This window comes from Neofelis nebulosa, chromosome 9 (genome assembly GCF_028018385.1).
Source record: "Neofelis nebulosa isolate mNeoNeb1 chromosome 9, mNeoNeb1.pri, whole genome shotgun sequence".
NCBI classification, from domain to species: Eukaryota; Metazoa; Chordata; class Mammalia; order Carnivora; family Felidae; genus Neofelis; species Neofelis nebulosa.
Window position 1 is genome coordinate 41000128 of NC_080790.1, and position 20664 is coordinate 41020791.

Here is a 20664-nt window from a genome sequence, read left to right on the forward strand (position 1 = left end):
CTTAATCTTGGGATTGCAAGTTTGAGCCCCATTGTTGGGTGCAGAGATTACTTAAAAATAAAATCTTAAAAAAAAAAAAAGTGACCTTTTGGGCCTTATGAAATCCAGAAAGCATAAAGAAAAGGCAGAGCAATGTCTTCTACAACAAAAATGAAAATCTTTTGGAGGAGCCAAGGCACCACACATATACAAGGCCAATGTGACTGGGAAAATGTCCTATCATATCAAAAAGGTTTCATATCTTTAAGACTGACAATACTCAGGAAGAAGCAATGAGGGGAAAAAAGTGCAACAGAATATGTTAAATGAAAATTAGTCATACCTTATAATCCAGCAATTCTCACTTCTAGGTATATAAACACTTACTAAATTATCTCATTAATTCTAATAATTTTTAAGAGTCCCTTAGGTTTGCCAGGCATAAAGTATTATTAGCAAAAAGAGATGTATTTTATCTTATTTTCTTTTTTAATAAAAAATTTTTTTTAATGTTTACTTTTTTTGAGAGAGAGCGAGCGTGTGAGCAGGGGAGGGCAGAGAAAAAGGAGAAGAGACTCCCAAGCAGGCTCTGTGTTATCAGCACGGGGCAGGATGCAGGGCTTGATCCCACGAACTGTGAGATCATGACCTGAGCCACAATCAAGAGTCAGATGCTTAACCGACTGAGCCACCCAAGCGCCCTTATCTCTCACTTTCAAATGTTTACTTGTAGTAGTTATTTGATTTTCTGCCTTAATATATTCACTTAACGTAGATTCTTAAAGAGGGTAACATTACTTCTGAGAGGACATTTTGAAAATTTGGTTATCACAATGACTGGGTAATTTACCTCAACATGTGGGAGGTCAATGGCCAGGGATTCTAGAAACTTGTAATGTGATGGACAATATTACACAGTGAAAAACTGTCCCACTTTTCCCATGACTTTAAAATGTCCCAATGGAGGGGTGCCTGGCTGGCTCAGTCAGTAGAGCATGTGACTCTTGATGTCAGGGTTGTGTTCCAGCCCCAGGTTGGGTGTAGAGTTTACTTTAAAAAAAAAAAAAAAAGTAGGGGTGCTTGAGTGGCTCAGTTGGTTGAGCATCCAACTCTTGATTTCGGCTCAGGTCATGATTCCAGGGTCATGAACTCACACTGAACTCAGGTTGGGCTCTGACTGAGTATGGAACCTGCTTAAAGCTCTCTCTCTCTGCCCCTCTCCCCCACTTGCACTTGCGCTCTCTCTCAAAAAAAAAAAAAAGAGGTTCCTTGGTGGCTCAGTTGGTTAAGCATCTGACTCTTGATCTTGGCTCAGGTCATGATCTCACAATTCATGAGTACAAGGCCTGAGTGGGGCTACGTACTGTCAGTGCAGAGTCTGTTAGGGATTCTCTCTCTTCCTCTCTCTCTCTGTCCCTCCCCTGTTCGTGCTGTCTCTCAAAATAAATAAATAAACAAACAAAAAAAAAGTAAATAAAATGTCTCAATGGAAAAACTGTTTATAATGACCTGAACTCAGAAGATAGGTCAATTTTACATATAGATATTAAGTACTTTTTGCATGATTTTTACACACATTGAAATCACCAGTAACACAATTGTTCGTGTAATTGTGTAGAACTTGACACTGTGAGTTGTTCAAAAAGGAACAGCATCAACGGCAACATTGTTTAAGGTATCTGAACTGCCAAGATGTCTGTTAAGGATTTGCATTTGAAGCTGTCACATTCGCAGTGATTCTATATATTGGTACAAACTCCTCATTATTTCCTCTAATGTAATTCTGCCTGAGCATTTACATCTTGAAAGACACATTATTTTATTATACATCATTTCATTTTTATTTTTCCTTTATATTACAGTGATTTCTTTAAAGCATATATGACTAAGAGTTCTTTACAGAAAAATTCCATTGAATAAACACATGAAAAATTGTAAGAGCTGGAAAATCAACGTCTTGCAACCACTATGAAGCAAAAGATCCAGGCAGCTTACATCACTGACAGCCAATGGAGGGACAGGCTGACATCTGAACCTACTGAGACAACCAGACATTATGGGCCTCTCAATGTGATATAATAAGAATTATTATGAAATATTTAGCACCTATGAAACGGTCTTATCAAAACAAACATACATCTGAATCAAGCTTCTAGAACTGAGTACCACATAAATACAGGGAAATGAAAGAATATGTTAAAAAGACATCATAAAAACGTGAGCCAGAATGTGAGACATACTATTAAAGAAGTAATCTAGTTTCTTCAACAAATAAACAGCACTTTTAAAAGAGAGGACTGTTACAAATACAGATTTTAAAGGACATACCAACCAAATGTAATATGTAGACCTTATTTAAATACTGATTTTAACAAACTAACTTTAAAAAGACATTTTTGAGGGGCACCTGGAGTCAGTTAACCAACTTCGGCTCAGGTCATGATCTCGCACTTCGTAGGTTCGAGCCCCGTGTTGGGCTCTGCGCGGACAGCTTAGAGCCTGGAGCCTGCTTCAGATTCTGTGTCTTTCTCTTTGCCCCCCCGCCCCCAACTTGCACTCTCTTTCAAAAATTGTTTAAACAAACATTAAAAAAAAAAAAAAAGACACTTTTGAGACAACTGGAAAAACTGAACATGAACTGGGTATTAGATAATATTAAAGAATTATTGTTTTTTCTGTCAAGTGTGATAATGATACTGTGGCTTCACATGCAAGCATGTATGTTTAATGCATCCCTATCACCTAGAGATAAATGCTGAAATATTTGTGGGTAAAATGATATGCAGGTCTGGGATTTGTAAAATGTTCAAACCCTAAAAAAGAGAGGCGGCTGATATAAAAATGGCAAAATGTGTTGAAAACTAAGTAATAGACCAGGGGAACATATTAATAATTATGTGTTAATCTCAGTTGACTTTTTAAAAAAGTCCTAGAACATAAAAAAGATACAGAATCATCTCCTTAGTCCTGCCTTTAGGTTGCCACTAACCTATGGATCAACACTCTGAGCTACTCAACCAGTGAAAAGTTCCTCTTACATCCTCATCTAATAATATCTATGTAGCCTTCTTATTACGTACTCATTTCTGCCTACTGCCTTGGTTGGAATATCTATCTGCTTCTACTCTATCCAAGCAAGTCCCTTCTCCACAAAGATGGCTCAGATCCCTTCTCCTCAGTCTCCATGCCTTCATCGGACACTTTGATTTACAGAATATCAGAAAAGGAAGAGAGTATCCATAGCTTTCATTGGCCTGTAAGGGTAAGCTTTTGTTATCTCCTGTATTTTTATCCTTCCTTCTTCAATAGATTACAAATTCCTTGAGTGCAGGGACTATATCTCAAATAAGAAAAAATAATTTGCATATTGTTAGTGCTCAAATTATATGCGAAGAATTTAGAAGTGTGAAAAACAGCTGTTTTCTACATCCAAGACACAAATGAAGGTGGCTCAAATAATTTTTTTTAATGTTTTATTTATTTTTGAGAGAAAGAGCACGAGTGGGGAAACGGCAGAGAACAAGGGGGACAGAGGATCCAAAGTGGGTAGCAGTGAGTCCAACGTGGGGCTTGAACTCACGAACCATTGAGATCATGACCCGAACCAAAGTCGGACGCTCAATCAACTAAGGCACCCAGGTGCTCCTTTATTTTTTTAATTTATTTTTTATTTGTTTAATTTTTTTTTAAGCTTACTTATTTTGAGAGAGAGAGAGAGGGAGGGAGCATGTGCACATAAGGAGGAAAGGGAGAGAGAGAGAGAGAGAGAGAGAGAGAGAGAGAGAGAGAGAGAGAGAAGGAGAATCCCAAGCAGGCTCTACACTGTCAGCATGGAGCCTGATGTGGGGCTTGAACTCACGAACCATGAGATGACAACCTGAGCCAAAACTAAGAGTCAACTGCTCAACCTACTGAGCCACCAAGGTGTCCCCTTCCTCCTTGCTTTTAGAGAGAGAGGGAGAGACAGTGCAAGCAGGGGAGAGAGAGAATCCCAAGCAGTCTCCACACTCAGCACTGAGACTCACACAGGGCTCCCAAGACCCTGGGATCATGACCTCAGCAGATATCAAGAGTTAAGATGCTCAACAGACTGAACCACCCAGTTGCCCCAATGAGTGATTATATGCCAGTCACTAGCCTAAATTTTTATATATAATAATCAATCGACTAAACACCCTGAGATTAAGTAAACATTATGCCCATTTCATGAAATGATGCACAGAGACGTAAACAACTTATTGATGTCACAGTGAGTAAGTGACTAAGGAAGAGTTTGAACCCAGGCAGTCTGGCTCCAAAATCCCATCCTTAAATTTACTATTCAGCATCTCAGAAAAAATTTGAGTACACAGGAAAATTCTATCTAATGCAGAAGTCTAGCCTCTAGTATTAGTCTACAAACTAACAAACTCTGAGCCCTCATCCCAGCAGCATATACAGTAGAAAATGGGCTGGAACAAGAGTCATGGGATCTGAATTCTAGTCCTCACTATGATCTCAAGTAGTATGACTCAGCCTTTCTAGAACACAATTTGGGAAAAAAATAGAAGGTTGATTTCCTTCTGGACCAAAAGGTCTATTATTCTATCTTCCTCTTGATTTATTGGCGAGAAAAGAACAAAAATAAACTAATTCATTACCCAGCTGCCAAACTGGCCTAATTCCCACAGTGAGCTCTCCTGTCTGGAACTGTATCACTACAGCACTGCCACAGGAGACATGGGGCTTTCTACCTCTGTGCTCCCTCTTTCTTGCTACTTTGAGAAAAAAGACAAGGGTCATAGGCTTCCAAACAGACATTTACCTACTAAAAGGTTTGGGGAACTCAAGCCCCAGTAAACTGGAGAGAAGAGCAACAGTCACATCAAGTCTTGATTTCATTCACTCATTCAGCCAGTTCAACTCCAGGTCATTCATCCAAATGGCCTAGACAGCTCTGCCTGAACATCTAACAGACATCTCTAACCTAGTGTGTCTGAAACAGAACTCCTGACCTCCACCTCCAAACACGTTCCTTCCCCCCTGGCTTCCCTGTCTCAGTAAATGGCCTTCTTCGTATCCACGTGGTTTTGCCTACACTACACCAGCAAGTCCTGGTAGCTCGACATTCAAAGAATTAAGTTCAAATGTCTCATCATAGCCTCTAAGTGCCCCATATAATCTGGAGTCAGTCCATCGCTACCTCTTCTTCTCTCCTCATCCTCCCATCTGGTCAGCTCCAGCTACTCTGTTCCTCAAACAACCTACTTTACTCTAACCCCAGGGCTTTATACTTGACTAAGTCTCTGCATCAAAGGAGCACATCCTCTGAAAGGCCCTCCTGAGCATTCTTGTAAAAATAGCTACACAGAGCACTCATTCACCTTCTACCACATTTAATCCTTATTCCCTATTCCCTCACTCTGCTTTATGCTCTTGAGAATATTTATCATGAACCAAAATTATATGATACGTTTCTTTTTTGCCCCCCTAATGAGAACTTATCTTTCATTACTCTACCCCACTTTTAAATACTATACTAGTAGTAGGCACAGTATTGAATGAATGATTTTCCCAGTCTCTAATATCTGCCAAAACCTGCTCCAGGTGCTAGAGATACCTTTCACTGTTGACATCTCTCCTTCCCTTCACAGTTAAATCTTTAGGGAGTATTCCTAACTTCTCGTGTTCTTTCAGGATTTAACACCCTGCAGTCTGGGCTCTAGCCCACTCCTTTGAAAGTGCACATCAAGTTCCACAACCTTCCTCACTCCAAGAGCTCCGGCCAGTGAACACTTCATTTCTTATCTTCTTGACCCATCTGCAGCAATACTGACTGAATCCTCCTTCCCAGAAAATCATCTTCCTAAGTTTCAATGCCAACATTCTCTCCTGGTTCTCTTCCTACTCTCCAGGCTATTCCCATTCAGTCTCCTGTTTCTTAAATGTTAAGTGTTTCCAAGGGCTTATTGATCAGTCTCCTCATCCTCTCAATGTCTATGTTCTCACCATCACTGAGCAACCAACTCTACTACTATGGATTACACCCAAACTCATGAATTCTAGACCCCACATGCTCAACTGCCCCTGGAAATCTCTACCTGGATTTCCCACATGTACTTCAAACCCAACATGCTAAAAATGGAAACCACTTTTCTTTCCCCTGCTTTCCACCTTCTCCCTCAAGGCATGTTTCTTAGATATGCAGCTTGATGAATGGTGCTGCCCAACTAACCAAAACGCTATTTTCCTAGACTTTTCACCCCTCCATAATCCCTGTCTAATTAATCACCAAGTAGGTCTATTTGCACCCATTTCAGCAACTATCTCATCTTTTCTGTTTTTCTTTAATTAAAAAAAATTTTTTTTCTTACTTTAGAGACATAGTGTGAGCAGGAGAGAAGAGCAAAGCGAGAGAGGGAGAGAATATTAAGGAGTCTCCACACTCACTGCGGAGCCTGACGCAGGACTTGAACTCACAACCCTGGGATCAAGACCTGAGCTGAGATCAAGAGTCGGATACCTAACTGACCAAGCCACATTAGGGGCCCCCAAGATATATTTATTAAATAAATGGATTAAAGCAGGGGTCAGCAAGGGTGCCTCGCTGGCTCCGTTGGTAAAGCATATGACTCTTGCTTTCAGGGTTGCAAGTTCAAGCCCCACACGTTGGATATAAAGATTGTTAAAAATAAAATCTTAAAAATATATAAATAAATTGGTTCCCTGGGTGGCTCAGTCAGGTAAGCGTCCTAGGTAAATCAATCATTCTAATACCTCACTCCCATAGCAGACATCCAGGAGTCTTCTGTTCCAGAAACCCTGGTCTCAGTGTTGTCCCACCCACCTCTCTTGAGCACATCTCAGATTTGCGTAGCTCTGTAGTTTACCCTCTACCATTCTCTCACTTGGTTGACAGCTCTATTTCCAACTCTTGTTATAAAAATACAGTACTATAGCATAGAGAATAGTCATTAATATTGTAAAAACTTTGTATGCTGACATATGGGAACCAGACTTGTGGTGATCACTTCATAATGTATACAAATACCAAATCACTATGTTGTATACCTGAAACTAACATAATATTCTATGTCAATTATACTTCAATTAAAAATACCCACAGTATTTTTTCAAGTCTTCAGTCTAAATATCAAACTTTTGGAAATGCCTTCTCTGACACCCAAAAAACATTCTATTCCACTTGCTAATAACATCATGGAACTTGTAATAACTGATTTGACACTTACTGCTCCAGTTATACTACAGCTAGTTTATCTAATATACTTAGAACTTCCAATATCCCCCTCCAAGAGGAAAAACTGTTTTCCATTTGTCTCTGTACCTATCACAATACCTTGTACATAAGGGACTCCCAAGTTTTGGATTAGATAGCATTGGCCGTGCTTTTCAAATAGCAAGTTACAAACTGAATAGAATGGGAAATCAGTCTAGGAGGTCACAACTATTTTTCTTTTAAGCAGGCTTCACACCCAGTGTGGAGCCCAACACAGGGCTTGAACTCAAGACCCTGAGATCAAGACCTGCGCTGAGATTAAGAGTTAGATGCTTGACTAAGCCACCCAGGTGTCCCTAGTATTTTTGTTTTTAATGAAATAACAGAAACAGAATACATCTCTCATAGTAAAGATAAGTACTGTTTTGTGAAACTTATTTCTTTACATATGTATGTAACTATTGGATAATATCAAATACACTTCTTACTATGAGTTATATTTTTTTAAAGTTTGAAACCTGCTAATATTGATGACCCAATTTCTAGGCTCAAGGGTTTTACATTCAAACCAGGGAAATATCTGATCTCTACCAAACCCCTCTATCTATTTCTAATGTACAAGAAACATTAGCTAAATAGAATACATAGATACATGGGGGCTGAGGACCACAAAGCTTAAGAGTAAAGAGTGTAAGGGAAAGTTTATAAAGAAATGTTTCTTAGAGATGTTGGAATGCATCGTAACACCAGGTATTTAATTTCCAGCCTTTGCCATTTGTTTAGCCAAAAAGACCGCTCTCTATAGAAGGGCTTTGAAAATGTTTTTCTCGATGTACTTACAGGTAAACAGTCTTTACTACAGCCCACAATACAAGGGTCTTCAGGATCTGGCCCTGGCTATGGCACTTTCCTATCCCTTTCCCCCCTCAATCACAGTCTTCCAGTCACAGTGGCCTTGACGCTGTTCCCAAAACATTCCAAGTTTCAGTACCTCTGCACTTGCTATACCTTCAGCCATATCCTTCCTTCTTTAAATATACTTCACTTAATTCAATTTTTTCTTTTAATGTCCCATCTTCAAGAAGGCCCTCCCTGACTACAGTATCTAAAGTAGGCCCCCACTCTCTATTCCCTTAACCCACTGAATGGTTTTTCATAATACCTGTCAACTCCTAACACTTTCTTACATATCACATATTTATTCTTTTATGGTCTACCCCAGGGACCCACAAGCTTTTTCTGTAAATAGCTAAATAGCAAATATTTTCAACTTTTTCTGTCACAATTGCTCAACTCAACCCTTACCATATAAAAAGAACTTAGACAATATGTAAATGAGCAGATGCAGCTATGTTCCAATAAAACTTCATTTATAAAAACCAGCAGCCAATTAAATTCTACTTCTGAAACCAATACTACACTGTATGTTAACTTGAATTTAAATATAAATATAACTAAAATAAAATAAAATAAAATAAAATAAAATATAAAAATCACAGGGGCATCTGGCTGGCTCAGTTCGTAGAACATGTGACTCCTGATCTTGGGATTGTGAGTTCGAGCTCCATGTTGGGTATAGAGATTACTTAAAAATAAAATCCTAAACAAACAAAAACAAGCAACCAGCCAGGTTTGGCTCACAGACCATATACCCCTGATATATTCCTTCTAATAGAATGTGAGTGCAACAGGGACAGGAATCTTCTCTGTTTTGTTCACTATGGTATCCTTCAAGCCTCAAGTATACATTCAATAAATTCAGTAAATGTGTGTTGAGTAAATTTATAGTACTGGTCTAGAGTGGGGAGCCACACTTCTCTCTCACCTCCTCAGGTGACAGTAACATAGTGTTCAAGAAGAATGAAGTCAAGGGGCACCTGGGTGGGTCGGTCAGTTGAGCCTCTGACTTCAGCTCAGGTCATGATCTCACGGTCTGTGAGTTTGAGCCCCGCGACGGGCTCTGTGCTGACAGCTCAGAGCCTGGAGCCTGCTTTGGATTCTGTGTCTCCCTCTCTCTCTGCCCCTCCCCTGCTCATGCTCTGTCTCTCTCTGTCTCGAAAATAAATAAAAACACTAAAAAAAAAAAAAAAAAAAAAAAGAATAAAGTCAAGGTCAGCAATTGAATTTCTATTTGACTGGTACCATACCATAAAAAAATTGTATCACAACCATTGTGTGTCCCTGTTACCAGCGATAACCATCTCACACATAAATGCTTTTGGTCATAACTGGGTCCAGGTAAGAAGCTTGTGAAAACACAAACTCCTGGGCACCACCTCCAGAAACTCTGATTCAATGGGTCCAGGGCAGCATCCAAGAATCTGCATTTCTGTCCAAGTTCCTAGGTGGTGCTAATAGCGCACGTCCTAAATTACCCTTTGAAAAACACTAGGTGAGAGCACCCAAGCCATACAATACTAGTATTTTTACACTATTAAAGAAAAAAAAGCCATAAATTCCTGATGTTTCAAAGATCTGGCTGTAGGGGGACTGAAAAAGAACAGAACCATAAAACCCACTGCTTTGTGGAACTGCTGCTTCAGTGAAATGAAGGAAAAAAAACACTAGGTCTTTAATTTTTAACAGACTATCTCTGAAACAGTCCATTTTTATTTGCAAATCTAGTTCTAACTGGCTAAACAGCACACCAAACAGGTAAAAAAGAGAAATCACCAGTGGCTGGCTAACCTTGACAATGGGCTGGCTATTAGCTCCATAATCCGTTTTCTTAAAATTACTTTTTAAAATTCTTTGTTGTTGTTTTTTTTTTAAAGTAACATAGGTTTAAAATGCTCAATGTGAGGCTTGAACTCACAACCTGAGATTAAGAGTTGCATGCTCTACTGAGCCAGCCAAATGCCCCAATTTTCTTAAAACTGCTTTAAATAAGAGTCATAACCATCTGTTTTTCTGTTGTTAGATGGCAAAGGCCTTTTCCAGATGGATACTAGAGACCCAATCTCATTACAATGAAATACACCTACAATAAATTACCAAGCCTGGATGTCACTTTCTTCAAATGATGAAAAGTCTATCCTCACCAGATAGAACCCAAACAATCTTTGGATTCCACCATAATAGAACCTGCAATGGACTAGTAACAATTTTTATAAATTTTACATTTGTCATTACGGAGGACTTAAAATAACCCCACAAACTCACATTAAAATCACCCTGAGGCCATTATTTACTCTTCCAATCTGAAGGGCCCAGAGGGATTATAATTTATATACATTTATAGCTGCTTATAAAGTAGTTTTCTATTGTAATGGTTAAATGTTGCTAATGTAGGTTAAAAAAATTTTTAAGTGAAAAAGGTAAAATCTGGGTTCTTAGGAAATTAATTCAAGAAGCAAAAATCCAGAATGTTAATGAACTCACCATTGAGCAGATGGCAATACTACATCAAAACGTACCTACAGAAAGAGACTATATATGGTCTATTAGCAGACTCCTAATGTACAAGTCTAAAGATGATTCTCAGATGATATGAACTAAAGTGTGCTAAGTGTAAAATATATACTAGAATTTTGTAACTTTGTAAGAAAAAAAGAATATAATAATTTTATCTTGATTGATTAATGTTAACTTGGATATACTAGGTTAAAGTATTAAACTATTTAAATTTAATTTCACCTTCTTAGTTTACTACTGTGGCTACCAGAGAATTTAAAATTACATGTGCCTAGGGGCACCTGGATGGTTCAGTTGGGTAATCATTTGACTCTTGATCTTGGCTCAGGTCATGATCTCACCAGTCATAAGAATGAGCCATGGAGCCTACTTAGGATTCTCTCTTCTCTTTCTCTCTCTCCCTCTGCCCCTCCCTCACTTGCGCTCAGTGGCTCTCTCTCTCTCTCAAAAAAAATTACATGTGGCTTAAAAAAATAAAAATAAAAAAATAAAATTACATGTGGCCTGCACTTCTAAAAAGCTTGTAGAAAATGACATGGAGCAGTGAAAGAACATGAAGTGATATCATACGCCTAACAGGGAATGTCAGGAAAACCATGGGTCAAATGCTTACCCACTGTCACTTCAGGTGCTAATCACCATTTTTCCTATGGAAGGGAAGATCAGTCCCTCCTCTGCACATTTTACGTTAATTTCAAATTGCAATTTACTGTATCAGAGTACCTAGCAGTGTTAATCAGGCTAAATGTAAGATCTCAGATTATGAAAACTAGAAAACTATGTGGTTCCCAATACCCAAGCACCCCCAGCTCCCAGCATGTACTTATTTCATTCTTACAGAAGAGACACATCTGTAACAACTCCTTTAAATAATCCCTGCCTGTTTTACTGCGATGCCGTTAACTCCTAATTTAGAAAGATTCTCATTTCCTTGCACTGCCAAACCTCTACAACCATAGAAGACACCAAAGAAGAATAACGGTTGAGGAGAAATAATAAAAACAAGTACCATCTAGGTACTCCAACAGTTGCTATATAACCATTAGGCCTTCACACACAAACTATACTGAATACAAAAATTAAACATTTAATCCCTTGAGTTGTTTTCTAAGCATCAAAGATACTTATTAACCTATGAGTTTTACTTATAAACCTATAAACCTACTTGAACATACTTTCACATATGCAGATATGTGTTGAGACGTTCACAGTCTAAGGACAATATTAAGGAAAGAAATGTACTGCTGGGCAGAATTAGAATTGAGAAACTTAAATGAAAGTAGGCTTAAAAAGAGGGGCGCCTGGGTGGCTCAGTTGGTTGAGTGTCCAACTCTTGATTTTGGCTCAGGTCATGAACCAGGGTTCATCGAACCCCACGTCAGGCTCAGTGCTGAGTGTGGAGCTTGTTTAGGATTCTCACTTTCTCTCTCTCCCTTACTCCCTTGCCCCTCGCCCCTGCTAACATGCTCTCTCCCAAAAAAGGAGGGGTGGATGAATATTGTCAAAATATTAAAGTATTTACATGATTTAATTACCCTGTCATAAGATATAAATTTTAAGGACTAATTCCAGCAAATTGTAAAAGAACCACAGCCTGTGCAACAGGAAAGCATTTAATTCCCAAAGGTGTTTCAAACCCACTGAATATTATCAATGCTGCAGCAAGGGTCAACAACTTGCGGCAAGCTCTCGAGATGATTTTGAGTAGTACTCAAGTAGGAAGTCCATAAATACCCACTGAATGAATGAATGAATGAATCAGAAAACTCACACATGGTGCAATTAATATTCAGAACCCATAGCCAGTTAATCCAAAACCAGAGACAGAAGTAGAACAAAAAAATAGTACCTGAGTCTAATCCCAAGTCATTCCCCCAGGAGTCACCTTCCTTTAAGTTTTCACTCTACGTAGTTTATTCATCCCCTCTTACTTTTATGAAAGTTCCAAATCTTTCCTACCATCTCCCTCCTTCTTAACCAGCTTCCCAGATAAAAGCAGAAGACAGCAGTTTCTAGTCTCACCATTTTTTAGACAAGTAATAACATCTCTAACAATCACCCACAAGTGTTCAAATGTCTGGCCTCCGACAGTCCAGACATTGTGCTTGGTGGTAGGGTGTAAAGGTAAGTGTAACACTATACCTGTCTTTCAGGTAACTTGTTGGGGAGGCACACAAGCAAACAATTACGGCATAAAAAAATGCTTGGAGAATAAGGCAAGGGTGCCACTAGAGGGACCCTCCACTTTACTAGGTGGGAGGCGAGGGTGACAGTCTCAAAAAGAAACAAAAGCCAAAAACAAAAAATAAATTATAACTGATTATGCCTGTGACTGTTCTAATAGGTCCTCAAGTTAGCACTCTAAAGTGACTCTCCTAATGAAAATCCTCTTAACAGAAAAAAAAAAAAAAGCTGAAGTTCATGACACTAGCACTGAGAACCAGTGAGGGGGGAAAAAAAACAAACCCACACAACTCAGTAGAACATAATGCTAAACCTAATTAATCATGATGTCAAGAGGCTTCACCCATTTATTGTCTGTCCCTCCTAGCTGAAGGTGACTTGACTGACCCACTCTCGTGATTTTAGTTGTTTTTTTCTAACAGCAGTGATGGACTTGCTGGGATCCATTCATACTTCCTCCCTGATACTCCTTACAGCCATTGGCAAGGTCTGCTGGACTGCTGGTTGGCACTGTGGCTGTGGAAGAAATAAATGGACCATGTACATGAACTGGATAGACCCATGTACGTGAACTATCTTTCTATTCAGAAAGACAACTAAAAGCACGATTAACAAACACTGTGGGAGAGTGGTGAGACAGGTAGTAGGGATGGCACCCTGGAAGGTGCCTAACAAGGAAATTCATCTATTGCTAGCTTCACAGGAAGATGAATTTTCACCTCCTGGTACTCAGCATGAAAGGTGGTCTTCTGTCTCTAACTTCCTGTGGCTACAGATCATTTCCAAGCTTCATGTCCACCTTGCCTAACTTTCCTCTGACGGCACTGTCCTGTCCTCCTATCCTTACCATCCCAAGAACACCCTCTCTTTTCATGATCACTCGCTTCCTTCCTATGTAATCTAGGTAGTATGTTCCCTTCGGGAACTGTCTGCCTTATCCCCACTCCAACACGAATCAGGACATGACTAATACAAAAGTTACGTTTTAATTTTTTTATTTTAAAGTTTATTTATTTATTTTGAGGGGGAAGGAGCAGAGAAAGTGGTAGAGACAGAGAATCCCAAGCAGGGTCTGCACTGTCAGCACAGAGCCCAAGGCAGGGCTCAAACCCACAGACCGTGTGAGATCCTGACTTGAGCCAAAACCAAGAGTCGGATGCTTAACCGACTCAGCCACCCAGGCGCCCCAAAGTTACCACATTTTAAAAAAGTTCTGATCTGTATACCTCTTAAGGGCTCTTTCCTCAATTTAATAAATAACTTCAGCAATTGAAAAAACCATACCTTATCATTTAAAAAAAAAAACCTGAAAAACATCATGGTTCCTAGCATAACACTAAAATTAATATGGAATTAATCTTTCACACAGATTTTAATTATGGGAGGGGCACCTGAGTGGCTCAGTCAGTTAAGGGTCTCACTTCAGCTCAGATCATGATCTCACAGTTTGTGAGTTCAAGCCCCACATCAGGCTCTCTGTTGTCAGCACAGCACCTGCTTTGGATCCTGTCTTCCTCTCTCTATCCCTCCCATGCTCATGCTCTGTCTCTCCCTCTTAAAATTAAACAAACATTAAAAGAAAAAAAATTACTTACTTAAAAAACAAAAAACAAAGATTTTAATTATAGGGGTGCCTGGGTGGCTCAGTTGGTTGAGCATCTGACTCTTGATTTTGGCTCAGGTCATGATCCCAGGGTCATAGGATAGAGCCCTGCATCAGGCTCTGCCCTGGTCAGGCTCCACCCTAAGAGTGGAGCCTGCTTAAGATTCTCTCCTCCTCCACTTGCACTCTCTCTCTAAAACAAAAACAAAAACAAGCAAACAAACAAAAAAAACAAACAGGGACGCTTGAGTGACTCAGTCAGCAGAGTGGCCAACTCTTGCTTTTGGCTCACATCACAATCTCATGGTTTGTGAGATGGAGCACTGAGTTGGGCTCTGCACGGAGAGCACGGAGTTTGCTTAGAATTCTCTCTTCCTCTCTTTCTGCCCCTCCCACATGCTCTCCCTGTGTCTCACATACAAAAATAAATCAATAAACATTTTAAATAAGTAAATAAAAATAAAAAAGATTTTAATTATGAACAGGGTTTTGCCTTTAACTTTTACAAGCATAAAATGTAGGAAATGTTTCCTTTGAGTTCATGCTCATGAAAATAGCTCCCCAGAAATATTTATAATGTAATTAAAAGACACACTATTTCTAGGATAATTCAACCACACTTTAACCTTCACTAGAAACCGCTTTTGGACCCTCCAGTTTAAAACAACAACAAAAAACAAGCCTCAGCAAATGTATATGGTAGATTCTCTAAAGCTGATGTTTTTAAAATTATGAGTCGTAAGTGCATGGATTTCTTCATTTTTAAGATTTGCAAGCCTAATCGAAGGGATTTGTTTTGTTCATTTCACATCAGAAGTTTAAGTTTCTATCATAAAAAAGTTTTTCTTTTAAACAAGATTGCCGCTAATATTTCTTCAAGTTCTAAGACTGAAAGGAGTTTCTTCCAAATTAAATTTCTAATTTAAAACAAGAAAGTTTTATTTAATGACATTTTAACTTAAACACAAATGCCAAAAATATGGGACAAATGAGCTTCAAAATCAACATTTTATGAAATGAAATCAAAGACCCCAGGAATAAAATATTTACATTTTTATCTATCCTTTATTTAAAATCAGGGTAAATATAATTCATGACCTATTGAACTGAAAAAGCCTTAATTAAGAATGTCATAATCTTTTAACAAATCATAGTTAAAGTAAAATAAATGGTCTGACATGTTAGCAAAAATCAAAATCTTTTCAGTGGGAGTCAATTTACTTCACTTACAGGAAGGCAAAAGTCATCACCTTACAATCACAAGCCAATTACCAATCCTGGCTTTTGCAGTCCCCAAATCCTGAAAACAAAATTCTTGCACTTCACTCTGGGATCATCTGCATGTGAGCTTTTAGGGTCAGATAATATTTTTAGAGACGAGGAAATGTAAATCTACTAACAAGAGCAGTACAATTTCAAAAAATGGTACAACTTTCAAAAGCTAGATTAATGGCCTACATACTTTTATACTTTACAGTCTGAAAATAAACAATATCAGATGCTTCTGAGAAAAACGTAGCAATAAGGTCACCTACCTGTTCACCTACTTGCTCTCACTTTTACATATGAAAGTCTTCTAAAAGCTAGGGGAAATATAAATCTGGTAAAGATAAGGGCTCTATTTGAAATCTCATTTTTTCCCAAAATCAAGAGGAGCCCACAAAAAAGGAAAGCGCTCAAGAAAAACAGATTCCCTCTCTGAAGTGGGGCAAAACCCATTAGGAATAAAGTTGATAATGATTTTGTCCTCAATTCATTTATCTCCTTATGGTCTCCCATTGTGCTGCAGAAGCTGTATACACATGCATCTTCCCACCGGACTCAAGGTGAGGAGCCATGTCTCATTCATCTCCACACTCCTTGGTTCCTAGGAAAGTGCCTTATACATAGTAGCAACTGAAAAAAGGTTGACTGATTTAAGGCAATAAATGTGTTCCTAATTCCAGGGAATCAACTAGGCTCAAACTCATGCAAGAGCATTCATAATTTCATTTTATCTAATAAGCACTGAGTAACTTGAGGTTTTTAATTTGCCAAGCTATTAAATGCATTTTAAGCTCTGAATAACATACCTATATTTAAGAAAGTGTGTAGTGAATCATTAAAAAAAATACTCTTACAAATAAAAAAAGATCACTGATTTCACTGTGTAACATGGAACTAGATGGCGTTGGTATGGTGAACATAAAGTGACTGGGCACTGATGTAAAAAGTTTGTTAAGATGACAAGAATGTTACAAAGCGAATTAAAAGACAGAAAAATGGAATTCTGGCTAGAAAAGTCATAATGGGCAAGCAGGAGACTTAATGTAGAGTACTGCCGACTCCACTCAGACATGGTCTGGGAAGGTGGGGAGCCTGGTTTTCACTCCTGAAGAACAATTACTTCTCTACCAATCTCCACGGTGCGGCTGGAAACTGAGGTACAAAACATGGACCAAACCAGTTACTCCCCATTACCATTACCCAAAGGAAATGATGGCATGAATACCAAGCACAGTGGGCCCTTTATGAGTTCCATCAACTCTCGAAAGCTCTAGGTGAGAAAAGAAGTAGGCAAATTATACCCCACAGGTCAAAGTGGGCCAAATTCAGCCACCTCCTGTGTTTGTACGCCTGCAAGTTAAGAATGGTTTCTACATTTTTAAGTGGTAAAACAAAGAATCATATTTTACGACACATGAAAATTATACAAAATTCAAATGTCAGCATCCAAAAATAAAGTTTTCATTGGAACACTGCTGTGCTTATTCATTTACATGTTGTCTATAGCTGCTTTTGCACTACAATGGCAGAGATGACAGAGATCTTATAGCAAACAAAGCCTACAATATTTACTACCTGGCCTTTTACAGAAAAAGTATGCTGACCCCTGGCTAGAACATTTCTTTATGCTCCTGGTTGCATCTCCTTTCTCAGACGTGGTCCACTGCTTCACAAGGTAGAGACTCAGCTTGACATATGTCCACCTTGGGGCTGAGTTGTCCAAAGTTACATCATTACATATATCATGCAACTCATTAGGGTGGGCACAAAGACAAAGTAACAAATTACATGCATTCGGAAGGCACTGAAAAGGTAGCGCAATCCAAGTACAACAATACAGGCAGCACATTTCATATGTTTTACCAGACTACTACATCCAGTCTGGGTCACAGTGCAAAAGGAAACAAGAACCACAGAGAATGTGGAGGTGGGACAGATGATTAAAAGAACTCAAAAATCATACCACTAAAGAAATACTAAGAGAAATGAGATTTGCTTGCCCAAAAAAGAGAAAAGCGAGAAAAGAACTATAATAGTAAGGGTGTCAAACTCTAAATTTGTTGATTAAATTTTTACTGATGAAAATAATGGCAGCCTGAACTAATAATCCACAAAACATATCTAATGAATTAAATGTGATTCTTTTTTTTTTTTTTTTTTAAATTTTTTTTTCAACGTTTTTTATTTATTTTTGGGACAGGGAGAGACAGAGCATGAACGGGGGAGGGGCAGAGAGAGAGGGAGACACAGAATCGGAAACAGGCTCCAGGCTCCGAGCCATCAGCCCAGAGCCTGACGCGGGGCTCGAACTCACGGACCGCGAGATCGTGACCTGGCTGAAGTCGGACGCTTAACCGACTGCGCCACCCAGGCGCCCCTTAAATGTGATTCTTAATGAGACTGCCACTCCTGCCTTAGGCCATAAACTAGCCCCTCAAAAGATAATCACTTGTCAAATATTGTACTATAAGTTTTCAACTATTAGATTATATATAGCAATGTTTCATTTTGAGAAACATCTGGGATTGTGTAAGTTACCAGAAAAAGTGTGCTATTAACTTGCTGAGGTTCAGTAGTATTCAAGTAAGTAAAAGGTAATGTAAGTTTCAAAACCATATGCCTTTCCACAGGATCAAATAGGGGGAAATGGGCTTAAATTACAGAATTTGTGTTATATTCAAGAATGTTCACACTGTGGGACTTTAAAAGATTACTGGGGGTAAAGGAATCTTCCCAGGACATCATCCAATTAGAATGGAACTATCTGGATGTTTTCCTGAAGCAGGAGAACGGGTCTCAAACCCATTCTTCCATTGCTGATTCTGTAGTTTTAACGCTCCCAGTTCTTAAGAGTAAGAGAGCCTGCGGCCATGCTCTGTTTCATTTTGTCTTAAAGGTGGTCTATGTACACACAGCTACATCTAATATAAACTTTAACATCCCAAATTAAAATTTAGTTGTAGCTTTAGTAACAACTTCTTTTAAATTACAGAGATAGAGAACACATTCTCATTAAGTAGGAAAAATTGGGAAAATGGACACAGTTTCTATGAGCCTAAGTCCCTTATTGCCTTACAATGTCCAACACTTGCCCACAATAAGTGAAGAAAAGACGGTATATTTCCTATTAGGTTTGAGCCTTTTAAAATACAGAATCCTTGAACACAAATGTTCTTTAAGTCAATCTCAACAGCCCAGTTGAGCAAATTCTGAAACTTGCCCTAAATATAATTTTAATCCATCTAAGTTTTTCGACCTCGAAATTCTAAGGCCTGCATTACCTTAAGAATACCCTTCCAATGGTGTGAAACACACTAATCTGACTCACTAAACTTTCTCCACTCCTACATCACCTATACAGGATTTTAAAAGCAAGAGTACATAATACTTGAAAGCCACTTCTACAATCTTGCATTAACCTTACCAGGATAAACTTTTCGCCAAGTATGTTAACACTTTTTATTTACTTAAAGACCTGTGGTAGCGAAACAAAGAAAACACAACCCCCTCCCCCTTTTCTAAACCATATGGCAGTAAATTGAAGTTAACTTATTTATTTATTTATTTATTTTTTTTACCGGCTCAATGCCTATACATCGTTCCTAAACATGTTTCTCTTTGTGCCCTGGGACTGGGCTAGGGCTGTCTGCTTATCTGCAACTGTACCCCAATCATGCTTTTAGACCGAACAACAAGTCCAAAACGCCCCTGACCACTAACAGACTACACCACGGTCATTTACCAAAACCTGGTTAGGTAGGGTAGTGCACGCCAGGCGAGGGGCCCGCGGCCCGCCAGGAGCGAGTCCCGCTCTGACCGGGGGATCGAGCAGGGAGTTTACTCGCCGGGGCCGGGCCGGATCCGCCCCGGGAACTTGGTTACCCGAGCCCAGGGACTCGCCGAGGCCTAGCCGCGAGGCCGGGGCGGGCTCCGGGTGGCGAGGGCTTCCCGTTCCCCGGCCGCAGAGCCTTCCCGCCCGCCCCGCGGTCGCCCGCAGGCAGGGGCGCTCGCCGTCGTCTCCCGGCGACCGGACGCGCCTACTGGGTCCACGGAGGGCTCCTGTGTCTCCTGCTGCCGCCTGGGGCCCCGTTCGGCGGCCGCACCGAGCCCTTCCGGGGCGGCGGGAGCGCTAGGCCGCGCCGGAGCCCGTGGCTCTGGGGCTGGCCGGGCGGGCCGCGGCGGCCGGTATCAGTCCCGAGGGCCCGGCTCCCGCCGGTAACGGGCCCCGCCGACTCCCCTCCCCCTCCCCCGCCCCATGACAGTGCAAACCCTCCGGCCGGCCCGGCCGCCCCGCCTCCGGCACCAGGCCCAGCTCAGGGCCGCGGCCGTGGTGGCGGCGGCGGCGCCGCGGCTCTCCGCTCTCGCTCGCTCGCTCCCAGGCCCGGCGCCTCGGGCCCGGCTCGGGCTCGGCCGAAGTCTCCTCCGCTTCCCGGCCGCCCTCCGCGGCGCCCGGCCCGGGCGGGGTAGGCCGAGGCCCGGGCGGTGGGGGTGGGGGCGGGGGCTCCTCTCACCTTCATGTCGGGACATCCTAGTTCAGACGGTGGCGGCGCGGCCCCTCCCGGGCTCCGGCTGCAGTGTCCCCGGCGGGGTCCCGGCGCTGCCCGCGCCGGCCGGCCGACTCCCACTCGACTCCCGGGCTCGGCCGCGGGGGCGGGGTGGGCAGGGGAGCGCTCCCGCGGCGGCGGCGGCGGCGGCGGCGGGGAGGCGGCGCGGGGCGGGAATGGGGCCGGGCCTGGCCGGGGCTGAGCTCCTCCAGGAGGCGGGTCCGACGCCGCGGCTCCGCCGGCGCCCGCCGTGACTCGGTCACTCTCGGGCCCGCCGGCTCCCGGCTGCGGCGCCGCGCTCCGCAAATCCCGCTCCTCCCCTCCCCCGACCCACCCCCCGCCCCTCTCCCCCGGCTCCCGGCCGCCGCCTCCTCCTCCTCTTCCTCCTCCTCCGCCTCCTTCCGCCGCCCGCACGCCGGCCCCGCCTCTCGCTGCCCGCGCCGGGCCCAGCTGCCCCG

General features: G+C 41.3%; 1 protein-coding gene across 1 annotated transcript in view; it reads right to left on the reverse strand.

Moving 5' to 3' along the window:
• Positions 1-20321, reverse strand: part of KCMF1 (potassium channel modulatory factor 1) — a 77566-nt gene extending 57245 nt beyond the window's left edge. Inside the window, exon 1 of the mRNA XM_058683520.1 lies at positions 20174-20321. Within this exon, the coding sequence (XP_058539503.1) occupies positions 20174-20189 (16 nt within the window). The 5' untranslated portion in view covers positions 20190-20321. The remainder of the gene's footprint in view (positions 1-20173) is intronic.
• Between the last annotated feature and the right edge of the window lie 343 nt (positions 20322-20664).